General features: G+C 37.2%; 1 protein-coding gene across 7 annotated transcripts in view; it reads right to left on the bottom strand.

Moving 5' to 3' along the window:
• CNTRL (centriolin) overlaps positions 1-11,297 on the bottom strand; it is a 36,898-nt gene extending 25,601 nt beyond the window's left edge. For 2 of the 7 annotated variants that reach the window (XM_040606181.1, XM_040606184.1), the window contains exons 1-12: positions 11,163-11,296; positions 9,277-9,511; positions 8,687-8,820; positions 8,023-8,153; positions 6,584-6,725; positions 5,567-5,753; positions 5,275-5,468; positions 4,119-4,166; positions 3,445-3,564; positions 2,350-2,575; positions 1,823-1,932; positions 455-649 (exon numbers count right to left, since the gene is read on the bottom strand). In XM_040606181.1, the coding sequence (XP_040462115.1) occupies positions 455-649; positions 1,823-1,932; positions 2,350-2,575; positions 3,445-3,564; positions 4,119-4,166; positions 5,275-5,468; positions 5,567-5,753; positions 6,584-6,725; positions 8,023-8,153; positions 8,687-8,820; positions 9,277-9,478 (1,689 nt within the window). In that variant the 5' untranslated portion in view covers positions 9,479-9,511; positions 11,163-11,296. Of the gene's footprint in view, positions 1-454; positions 650-1,822; positions 1,933-2,349; positions 2,576-3,444; positions 3,565-4,118; positions 4,167-5,274; positions 5,469-5,566; positions 5,754-6,583; positions 6,726-8,022; positions 8,154-8,686; positions 8,821-9,276; positions 9,512-11,162 lie in introns of all 7 variants that reach the window. The other 5 variants (XM_040606188.1, XM_040606183.1, XM_040606186.1 and 2 more) reach the window with 5 other exon arrangements.
• Between the last annotated feature and the right edge of the window lie 1,473 nt (positions 11,298-12,770).

Raw genomic sequence — 12,770 nt, 5'->3', positions numbered from 1 at the left:
CTGGTGCATCCAGCTTTGCTCCAAACCTGTAACATGACCTCAGAGACCTGGCTGAACCCATCAGTAATGACAGGGCTGCACATCTGTGACAGCAGAGAAAGGGCATTAGTCCCCACCAAAACGGCAGTATACATCTTTCCAGAATTGGAACTATTTGTTGAAAACTGATTCTACTTTTAGGATGCTGAGCTACAGCTGCTGCTGCCTTCTGCTGTCTGCAGTTTACAAGCTGGAATATCAATAAAAGCAGTCACCATGTCAGCCAGGGCAGCTGCATGTGCTACTCCACACAGCTTTCCTCTGCTGACCTCCTGCAAACAGACCTGTGCCAACGCAAGAGCTCTCTGACAAAGCAGAACTCCAGCTACAGGCCCGTAGCAGTTACACAGACCTTTAAAAATCAGTACATGAACACATAAAGTACATAAAAAGTTAAGACTTCAGTTTTACTTACGTGTCTTGGACCTTCAGAATTTACAGAAGCAAGAGAACTCTGCAAGCAGTCAAGCTCTTTCTGTTTTTTCCCCATTTCTCTTTTCTGTTTCTTCAAGTGTTTTTCCAGTTCTAAAGCTTCCTTGTGTAGCTGATGCAGGATTTTTATTTTTTCATGCAATTGCTGTTCAATGTCTTCCTTGTTGGCCTGTGATAGCTGGAAATAGCATTAGGAGGTTGGGTAAAACAGCTGAATTGAAAATACTCAGCTGATCAACAACATTTTTAAAAGTTAAAATCAGACTGCTAGTTTAGCTTAACAAGTTGTCCAAAAATGAGATATTCATTGTTTCATGTCTTCTTTATTTTCTTAAGATAACAAAAAATTATAGAATTTTCTCAAAAAGAGAAAACAGAAAGACAGTTTACTTACTGTAAGTAGAAATTTCATACCATTAGTCTACCATATCAGGAAACCCCAGAACCCTCAACTGGACCATCATCCTAAAAAGTTTTGTTTTCAAATAAAACTTCAAAAGCCTCTTGTGTAATTCCTTCTTGCACTCTTAAGAAGACTATCCAGAATGTCTTTTTTTCCCCCCTCCCAGTTATGACTTCTGAAGATAAAATATGAAAACCTGGTCTTTGATTTTGAGGCAAGTTTAAAGACTAAAAATAGCAATAATTTATGACAGTTGAAGAAATGGAAGATACAACTTAGTTTAATGCTGATAAGTGTTGTTAAATTAATTCTTGCTGCCCACTATGTTGCTATGTTGCTTATTATTTGCTACACAACTAAACATATGCAGTTATAATCCTCCCTGAAAGGCTTTTTCTGATAAATCAGAACACATTAAATCCATACAATTATACTGAGAGATTCAGTTGAAACTTCCTTTCTCATGAACACGTACGTCAGGTCACCAGCACTGCTTATTAAGTTGTGCCATTACTGTGTTACCTGCTGTTCTGTCTACTAAGCCATTAAGGAGCTATAACCTTATGGTTATTGCAAATGAGAAGGTGTGTTCAAATTCAAATCCAAGTCTCCTGCTGCGTAACGCAGCGACCCTTAACTGTCCACTTACTGCAGTACTTCAATCTATATTTACATTTTTCCAAAGCATTCTGGGAGAAGTTAACAACCAGCAGCAGCACTGCATGGAACACACCTAGATGCTATTAACTGCACTACAACTCTGACAACTTGTTTATAAACAAGCTACCTAAAACCCTTCAGATTTTTCTGATGCACGACAAATGGATTTACACATGTACAATGGCCCCTTTAAAAAAGAATGGGGAGAAAACCATATGTTATATTTTCTACATCAACACTGGTTAGAATGCTTTCCCTTGCTATTCATGTAGCAACTTCTTCACATACTTTTTTCTGAGCCAAAGCATCCTTCAGTTGTTGCAGTTCCCCAGTTACCTGCAAAACCTGTTGCTCTGCATTTCTTGCTGCACTTTGCAGTTCTTCTAATGTTCTTTGTGCTGCATAAAAAAACACACAACCCCACAAAATAAATTATAATATTCTGTATAACACTAGTATGCCTGTTTTCTGTTAACATGTTAATCAAAATGCATTTTTTTAAAAAAATAATAATAAAATACATTCTAGTTTCTCAAAAATTGTTTTTTAATGAGTCTTATACAACTAAAACCATAAAATATGAAACCTCCCTATAATATTTAATCCTTTAATCCTGAGTTATCTTAGAATAACAGCAGAAAGAAATTGTAACAGTTTTGACCGAAAATGCATCAAGTACACTCTTTGGAAATCACAGCACTTAGAGCCTTTGACACACTATTGCCATCTCATGTCAAATATGTATCATTTAATCAGTGGAATAAACTACATTGATATACATACTATTTTTTATTTATTAAAAGTTAATAACTTACCTGAACGAATCTTTTTTTCTTTACCCTCTAGTAGTTCATCTAGAGTTTGGAGCTGCAATTTCAGCTGGGGTTTTCTATAGAAGTCATCTTCATTTGGTTGCATTCTTCCAATCTTCATCTGCTGAGCTTTGTAACCAATGTAGCATTCTCTTATAAACATATTTCTTTTATACCTGGCCTTACCAATGTATGGGCTTTCACCAGGTACATTATCAAGTTCAACATCCTGAAATGTATTAAGCAATATGTCTTTATCTCAGAAGTATGGTTGCAGCCAACTCATAGTATACATTTAAGCCTCTTAAAAAGCACATAAAGGAAAACCAAGCTGAAATCAGAGTAATTAGAAGCAAACAGACTACACTTGACTGTTTGGCCTTGAACATTCTCATTATTTTGTAACAGAATTAAAAACAAATAAACCAAATTGCCATATGATCAGTTTATTGCAAAGGGGAAATGCCAGTGGATATTTACCGGGAGGAATTTTTCTTTGTATTTTAGACTTAATAGTAATATAGATTGTACTTAGTTTATTACATTATTGTACTTAAACTTTACTCAAACATAACTTAAAACTATTATTCATGTTTGTAATCAACATATATAAAGTCATGTAATGATTACTGATCTTTAAATTTCTTATGCAGACTCCTTTCATTCAGGCATCTCTACAATTTCTTTGCAAGCATGACAGAGGTTAGCTCTACTAGGAGGAAAAAAAAAAACCAACCTTTAAAAAAAAAAACTAACCCTGTATAACTCAAGAACATTCTGGCTTGTGGAATTTCTCCAAGTGAAAGGGCCTCCAAAATTAAGCCAGAAGAGAGGAGTATAGTTTGTTTGGTTAATAGTGAGAATGAAATACTTGTTCACTGACTCTACTTAGCTAAAACATAAGTGTATTGGTATGTATACTAATATTCAACACGTGAATGTCGCTCAGATTCAGTTTAGTTCAAATCTGGTAACTTACGATTTTAAAATTAAGTTTTTCTATTTTGTAACTAATAACTCTTAATAAAGCAGTATCTAATAGAATTATAGAAAACCTATTAAGTTCAATGAAAACATCCATTATTTTAAAATTATTACCTCTGGTGGAAAATAATTTAAAGGTTCAAATTTTGCATCAATCTTATAAAACGCCAGTTCCTGCTCCAATTCATACTGCTTCTGGCAAGCTCGGGTTAGCTCCATTGTCTTCTGCTTTAACTAATAAACCAGTAAACAAAGTAAGCTGCATTCATGCAAGTGTCATCATTATCACAAATTTCAATTCAGTAGAGAGAAGGGCAAAGACATCAACTTTGAAACAAAACTCATATTAGAATAATTAAGATGGTGTGTTTTGTATCAAGAATATCAAAGTGCAACTTTATTACAAGATACAATACGATGACTAGGAGTAGACAAAAAGCCCACAATTAATATAACACAAATGATCACATGAAAGGCCTTTTAAGTTTACACGCATTAAAGGTTTGAAAATAAATTTGTCACTAACTTAGGATAAAAAAAATAATTTGGGTACAATCCTTTAGCAAAATCTAGGCCAAGTAACAAATGTACTTATTGCTACTAATGAGCAGTGAGAACTATTAACACTCACTGTCTGTAAAAGAAACAAAGTATCTCAATTGTCAGGTGTATAGACCCTATCATTTCACTTTAGCTTAGCCTGGTGCTAGTTAGGTTTTGAATTTATTTTTTTTAACTACAGGTCCATCATGTGATTTCTTTTTAAATCAACTTTTCACACTGAATACCTGAGAGAGAACATGCAGCAAAACTCCAACAGACAGTGGAAAGCAGGACTAATGGAGGAAAAGAAAACAGAACAGACTGGAATAAAGGAAAGGCTTAAAGAAAGATTCTAAAGACAGATATATGTCATGCAAAAGGTTAACTGTGTTTCAAAGGAAACCAAAAAGTCAACAAAATTGTATCCAAAACCCACAATGAATATAAAGTCTCACTGGAACACTTTACAGAAATGTTCCTACTTCAGTAAACATGCAAATAAATCCTAGAAATAAAAATGACCATGCAACCCAGGAGCACAGTAGGGCTACCTTCAGTGAGGAATAAAGGCTCTGCGGAAAGGGAACTGTGACAAACCAATACACCAGCTAAAGGAAGAAAGAAGCCAGCAAAGTTTGTCATCCAAAGGATAAGAGTGGGTTAAGCTGCAAAATACATGCTCCTAAATCTCACTTCACTGAAAACTACACTATAGAAATAGGCTGCTGGTTACTGTGTGTGTTCACAGACGAAACAGCTATAGAAGTATTACCCACAGATTCTGAAGGATAAAATTTTAGAAGACAAGTCTAACAGGCAGGATAAAAGCCATATATTAAGTTCCCATCAGGTTACTCACAACTGAGCACACACAAGTAGTTTTCTTGCATTTTATAGCTACCAATGAAAGATACTTATCAGAGCTAAGTTTTTAGGATGATGTGAGTACAAGTAAACTAACAGACATTACCCAAAATAACAGTCAAGGGGTACTACTGACATACAACTTGTATGCACACCTTGTTTTTGTAAAAGCATTTAATCTTTTCCCTTATTGCAACAGCAACAATGCAGGAGATTCAATACATCAGCAATTTAGCAGCTACAGGATGCTTAACCTTTCATCAACTGACAAAATTTTAAACAAAGAAAAATAACTAGACGCAAGCAAGTTGGTTACTATAAATGAACGATACTGATTGCGGTTCAACATACTTACATTTTCCACAGAAAGAATACCTAAGAACAACTGGTCAATGAATAACGACTCTGAAAAGTTGCAGCACCTAAGTTTTGTCTCTCAAACATAAATCTCCAGCCATTTGAACTCTCACATAGACAACTCTGTTTCTGACAAGAAAACTATTCAAAATATTTACATAGTGCAAGGGTTATTCTTACCAATTCATTTTTGGTGTTCAAGTTCCTTTGTAGGTCTTCATAGCTTTGTTTCCGTTGCAGAATCTTTTCCTTTAATGATCTGTTGACCTCATCTTGATGATGTAGTTGCTCAAGCACTTGGGACTGGTTAAGTTTAAGGTCCTCCAACTCCTTTACTGTGTTTTCCAACTGTCTTTCTAATTTATCTCTCTCTTCTGAAAAACAAAATAACAGAAACATTCAAATAGAAAATATTTTCCTTCTAAATTTAAGTTTTGTGTCATTCACTTTAGTTCTAACACATTACTATTACCTAAATCAAACCTCTCCAGAGCTTCCTGCCTGTCATAATTTGTCACTGGCTGTCCATCCAAGTTTTCCAGTGCTCGCAAGTGGAATACGGTGTACAAGGAGTAGTGAGGCAGACTTACAACTGGATTATCAGCAAGGAATAGAGAGGTCAGATCTTGTAGAGGCCTTAGTTTAGCTATATCACGGAGCTAAATCGAAGACAAATGGAACAATGATTAGATATCCTTCCAAGCACAATTAAACCCCATCAGTGAATTTCTGATTGTACAGAATGTTTTATGTTACGTCCATATCAAAGAATCTATTTTAACATTTATGCTAAAGAATAATCTATAAAAACCTACCAAAATACACAGCACTAGAACTAAAGTAACTTCCTCAAATCAAATTGTTTCTTCTATGAAAAAATACCACTGCAAAGAGGGCAAATTTAATCAAGCTTGACCTTGGAAATTTCAAGATAACAGGGCCTGTGGATATATATAACCCTCCATTCCCCCAGACTTAAGTATTAAAAAAGGGAGTTTTTTATCATGAGGAGTACTCAAACAGCTGGTTCATCTCTCCTCCTAGCATGACTCATTTAGGAATCTTATTAAGTTATTTCATTTCATAGACGCCCTTTTGTAGCTGCCAAACATGGAAATTAACCTGGATGACAGAAGTAAATCAGTCACCATAAGAAATACAAAATAGATGCAAATAGGTTATTTACAGATCTCCAGAACTATATAATTGACTTATCATAAGGGATACCATCAATAACATGCAAAAGTCTTCACATTTTCACCAAGATTTTCTAAGCTTCCATCAGCTTATGCTTTCCTGAACAACATTTATGTTTATGCTGTGAATACCTGGTACAGAAGAAGGTTTTTTTTGATAAACAACTTTATTAGGCTTACAACAGACTTTGTGGAAAAAGAACAGAAATTACTCCAAGTCAATTAACGTAAATATACCAGTTCACATCATGAAAAGATTCTGAGCAATTTTGCTCCTAACTATAATTACTCACTGATGATACTTTATTCCATTTCAAATCAAGGATGCGCAGGGATCTCAGTTTCTTCCCTACCCACGTAGGAATATACTCAATCTCATTCCCTGCAAGGTTCAGCTTTTGTAGATTATGCATATGTTCTATACCTTCAATTTTACTGAAAAAAAAAAAGAAGAAAAACATAACTTATCATGGACTATAGCAAAATTATTGTATAACTTAGATATTCTGGATAAACTACAGCAAAATCTGTCCCAATTATGATCCAAGAGATGAGTAAAAACAGTTGCTTACTGCCATGGACTCTAAATTCAAATTAAGTTACACCAGCTTACTTCCAAATACTACGGTAAGATAACAAAAAAATTCACAATAAGACTTCCTTGCTCACTGTGGCTCACTAAACCTCTAATGTATACATATCTTTATTTTAATATTAGCTTTATTTTAATGTGTGGTAATTACATTTTAATATGCAAAACGTGTTCTTTTTTTCCTGAGAACATTATGGGACACAGATGAACCCAAATAAAATTTTTTATTTTTTTCATACAAAAGAAGGATCACCTGTAAACTGTCAGCAGGCAGAACTACATTTTTTTTAGTGTTTTCATTAGAACACTGAACAGCTAATGAGGAAAACATGCTATTTTTTAGTTTACTGGAGCATTTATCTAAAGATATGAGTACCCTAACAAAGTGCAGTAGAATGTGCTCTTGTGACTGTACTATTTTTGGAGTATATACCAATTGTATATAACTCCACTGAAAAAATACAGCAGTAGCTAAAAGCTACTCTGATGTTTTCAATTCCTGTTGAGAGAGGAAGTTGTGCAAATGCAATGTGTAGAAATGGTAGTGTCTCACTTACTTCCTATTAATTCCTCTGCTGAAAACGCAGCTTCTCTACTGCTAAGTCAGTCTCACGTAAAGGTCCTAATTCACTAACAGAAAAATTAAAGGAAACAATTTTGCTATTGTGTACTGCCTTCAATATTTTTATACCACTCAGACAAGATACCAGACTCTCAAAACAGTAAAAGTGAAAACGCAATTCAGTGAGTTTACGGCCTGCTTGATCCAGCCCATTCAGCTTCCTCTCCTATAAGAAAACTTCTTGTATTATCTGTAATAATATGCAGTAAAAGTTTATTTAAAAATGTAATGCATTTAATTGGGTTATTGTACCTTCATTATAGCGTCTGGAAAATTGCGTTTCTGGCTTGGTTCCCTAGGAAAACATGTTTAACTGCAGCTGTGGTATATGAACAGCACTTCCCAGAACTATTTAGCCTTCTAATATCTTACGGCTTGTAATTTTTAAGATCTATCAAAGCCTGTTAGTCTTGCCATACAACTGATGGGAAATTCACCTTAACTGTTCACACACACAGTAAGAGAAATTCAGCTTTACTGTACCTGGGTTTAGCAAAACCATTAGTGTTTCTGCTTACCTGATTCTGTTGTAAGACAAATTGAGTTCACACAACTTCATCAGTTTATCCAACTTCTCAATCTTCTCTATTTGGTTGTTACTAAGATTTAGTGTCTCCAGTTCAGAGCAGTTTTCCAAATTTTCTATGTACTAAAGAAAATAAAATTAATTCCATGGTATTGCAACTTGGGTTTGGTTGGTGGGGATTTTTTGTCGTTTTTAAGAAAAAGGCAGATTTTCAATTTTAAGAGCCATCTATTCATTAAGAAATACAAAGTATTCTAACACTTTATTAATCACAGTTTCACTGTTGCTTCTGAAACCCTGCTTTAGGTACGGTCTTCTGTAGTGTTGAAAGAGGAAAACCAGATTTTAAATTTACAGTAGACCAGTCTCATCTACACAGAGGAAAACCTGCCATTAAAAAACAAGACAAAAAACCCCCACCAAGCCAGAACAATCCAAAAGCTAAAAAGTTACTGAAATGGATGGTGTCCTAAACTTACTCTAATTGATCCAATTTTTTTTCTTTTGCGGACTTATTTTTTAAAAACAAAGGATCTCCTTGTAGAACTACACTAACATAATCAGAATATAGTTGTTTAAATCCATATAAAAACAGACCTTTAAAAAAATCAGAATGAATTTTTAACTTTAATTACTGGTTATTTTCAATCACTTACCTTAAATTTCTTATCCCCATCCTTTGAGGAAGAAAGATTCAGTGAGCTTATACATGCCAAATCTTCCTGTTTTGACAGACGTTTTATAAGTGCTTCAGTAATGTATCTAACTCCTGGACTAACACCATTTTCATCTGAAATTAAACAGAGAAACTACCTTCAGTAGTGAAAGAATCGGTGATTTTATTAATCTTATACTTCACCCTGTATACTGGGAAAACATTGAAAATTATTCCCCCACCTTCACTGCCACATGGGATAAGAAGAAACAGTACACCAGAAGCATTTACAGGAAATGACATGTTAGAGTAAGCATGTATAGCCTTTTGAAAAAGGCACAGTATGCATCTGCCTTTGCCAGTTTTCCTCCCAGCACAGAATGTAAGGAGTAAAAGTCTCATTATTCTACACAGCTTTCATTACTATCATTTCCATATTTGAGTACCAAAAGATAAAAGCAAATTCTTCAGTGTTCTTTCTAACTGAGCATACATCTTCAATAAGACAGTTCACAGAACATTAGCTTTTTATGCTTTTAGTATGTACTTTCATACCAGCAGTTATTTATACAATACCTTTATGAAAATTACACTCAAAAGCAGCTTCTACATTTTCTGCTGACATATCAAGTCGTTGGTGCCTCTGCTCTCTGCTTTTGCAAGCAGATGGAGATGTCTGTTGGCCAAGCGGAGATGGCGATCTCGAACTCACAGGAGACATTGGACTAGGTGTCTGAGAAGCTGACATCTGTGGTTTTCTATATAATGCTTCACTTACAAAGCCTTTCTTCATTACCAAAAACACAGAATATCATATGACTAATATCTGGAAGAACAGAAATAAATGTCAGTCTGCATGTAAGACTAAATCTTCACGGTTTGCATACCAACAAAGGCGCTACAGAAGCATGTTAAGGACATTAGGTGCTTGCTGTCTCAGTATCTATGTGCTTAACAACATGATTTATCACTTCAGATGACACAGTTTGGGACACCAGAGAGGTGACATTTGAAAAATTGGGTTTTTTATCATAAGAAAGTATTTCTAGCAATGATATGGTGCCAAAAAACATCATCTAAGCCGATTCTCCAATGGGTGACAGCTTCCAGTTTCCACAGGCTAATACATACTCAGAGCAGCATACCTTTTTACTTACACCATTCTATAGCACACCAAGACCTGGCTGAACTGCTTTCTGTTTTGCAACTAATCTTGGTAACTGTCCTGTATTTACGGTTTACACAAAGTCTGTCAGGTTTGGAGATACTCTCAACTCAGACCAACAGCTGGTAGAGGACAGAAAGGGAGGACTGGGATCCCAACTGTTTTTGGCAAAGCTATAAATCACCCACTTTGCTGCTAGAAGAGCAAATACAAGCCAAAAAAAACCCCACAAAACACAAAAAAAAAAGGGCAACAGAGGAAAAAAATTAAAATCAGTCCAGCACAAGCATTCCTTCAGTGTTTCCCTTTCTGCAAACAAGTAGTTCCGTGAGTGCCTGGGAAATTCCAGAGAAGGTTAACAGAAACTTTGCCTGGTGAGAAATGTATTTCCCAAGGGGTAAGTGTAGAAACAGCCATGCACATGTTCCATGCATCAAAGCCCTTGTAGTAACCATCTTCAAGGGACAGATTTTTACTAAAACACTCAGTAAACAAAAAGCATATTTTAAGACATTCCTTAAGACAGACACGCATGCTTTTAAGAGAACTTAGAGCTATATGAATAAGTGTCTTGAGAAGATTTTATTCGTTAAATCGATTTTTTTTCCCCGTGATTCTTCAAAAATAAAGAATGAAGGAGCCAGTCTCTTGTATCCAATACTGGGTGATGTAACTCGTTCCGGGCCAGGAAAGCGAGACTAGGGAAAGTGAGGTACTGAAAAGCTCGTTTGGGAAGCTCCCTCACGTTGTAAGGCGAGCATTCGGCATTGTAACGCGGTTTCTTGAGAACAGATTGTGGCTTTTCCATGAAAACCACGCCAGACCTGTACGCTAGAGCCGGCGGGGAATGCAGACGCGCAGGGCTGCCCCTGCAGCCGAGGGGTCCCGGGCTGTCCTCTGCGCCCCGGCGGGCCCCCGGCGCTGCCAGCCCCCCCCAGGGCTCCCAGCGGGCTCCCGCCGCAGCCAAGGAGCGGCCCCTGCCCCTCCCGCCAGGCCCGCACCTGACAGGATGGCGGCGCCCGGCGCGGCACGGCGCCACCGGCGGAGCCCCGGGCACAGCTCCCCTCCGCAGGGCCGGGCTGCGGGGCAGCGCCGCGCCCACAGCCCACAGCGAGGCGGCCGAGAAGCGGCGATGGTCGCTGAAGGGGGATCCCGGTTCTCGCCGAGGGTGGTTCCCCTCAGGCCTCCGCTTTGATTATCTGCGTTGACATGGTAACGCCGTTTCACCGCTTCCCGCCGGGCAGCGGCGGGCACGGGCGGCCTTCAGGCGACCCCGAGCGAAAGGCACCGGCTCCCAACGCGCCTCTCTCACCTCCCGTACTCCACTAAGCGTTTGTCGTCTCCAGCGGCCACCAGGCCCAATGCGCTGCGGCTCCTTTAAGCGCTCAGCCTGAGGAGCTGAGCCGACACCATTTTGTCTGATCGTTGGCCGGCAACTGGTGAACGTTCTTGGGGCGGGGCGGAGAGGGGAGGGGCTTCCCGGAGCCCCGCCCCCGACGCAGCTTTCCCGCCGGGGCGGGCCCGTCCGGCGCGTTAGTAGCCCTTGTGCTTTTTCCCGCCGTTTTGCCTCAGCGGCGGCTGCCCCTGTCCGTCTGCCGCCGAAGGGTCGCTTCTGGGATGTTTTGTTATCGCTAAAGTCCAAGTCACAGTATGAATAAGAAAGTCTGCTCTGGTGATAGTTATTTATGGTGTTTCTTTGTTGGTTTTTTTTTGTTTGTTTGTTTTTTTAAATTGGTCTGTGCTTCATGTTAGCCTATCTGTAAAACTGTACGTAGATTAGCTATCCTGAAACATAGTATGTAGCATTGGGAATGTGTGCAGTGTTTGACAGAGACTGAATGTAGTAGGCCTAAATTGCTACCATTTCCACAAAGGCATTTAAATAAATCTCTTAATGCATTTAGCCTCTGTTAGTTTAGCATCTATATGTCTAGGTGTAAAATGTAGGGTTAGAATAATTAGTTGACTGTGTCATAGAAAGAATGTAGGGAGGGGACATAATTAGATTTTAAAAAACATTTCAGAATTTTGTTAGACTTCTGAAGTGTTTTCCAATGTTCTTTGCAGTTTGTTGCTCCCTGTTTACACACCAGCCATTTAAACATGTTTATTTCACAGGTATTTAATCGTAGGTATTTTAGCTGTTATTTTTAATAATACTAAGCACCCTAAATTTTACGAGATTTTTTTTCTACATGTTGTTGTTTCTCATGTAGTTTATTGCATCTGCTGAGAAGCCCAAGTTGGCCTTCTTGTAATTTAACTTCATATTGGCCAGAAATAGTTTTGTAAATGTCATTCCCGTAAAGGTTGACTACAGTATTTGTTTAAACTTCAGAAGTCTTGCACAACTTAAGTTTAACTTTACATAAACTTATTTGTTGAGGTCCTATGCTTGCATATCAGGCATGCAAAGGTTTTGTCACAAAAGTGTTTTTTGTAAATGCTGTTTAAAATAGTACATGTTGTAGACATATTATGCATTAATATTTTCATATTGTAGTTTTATTTGTAATAGTACTTAGAAAGTTGGCATAATCAGGAGTACAAATGGCTAAAAGAAATTTGCAAGTGAATAGTTGCTTCAAAACAAAAAAAATAAATTTTGGTCTAAAAACAGTGCATTATGTTTGATAAAATTCAAATGCCTTTTTCACTTATATGCAAATATAAAATCACTTTGATTTAAATAAAAATTATTTTCTAAAGGACAATGTGAATCTAAGCTTTTGTTTGCTGTGTTGGTTATTTTTTGCTATCTGAACATTTTTCATGTAGCTATCAAACTGAGAGAAAGTTAGGACTGACATGGGATTACTCTGATCATACTTAAAAATTTAAATCGTACATTAAAAAATTCCTACATTTAGCTGTTTTGGCTTCCTTGGGAGGGGACAATAACATTTCAGTAAAACATGAT

The sequence above is a fragment of the Falco naumanni genome, chromosome 9 (genome assembly GCF_017639655.2).
Source record: "Falco naumanni isolate bFalNau1 chromosome 9, bFalNau1.pat, whole genome shotgun sequence".
In the NCBI taxonomy this organism is placed as follows: Eukaryota; Metazoa; Chordata; class Aves; order Falconiformes; family Falconidae; genus Falco; species Falco naumanni.
This window is presented reverse-complemented; position numbering and strand designations above follow the sequence as displayed.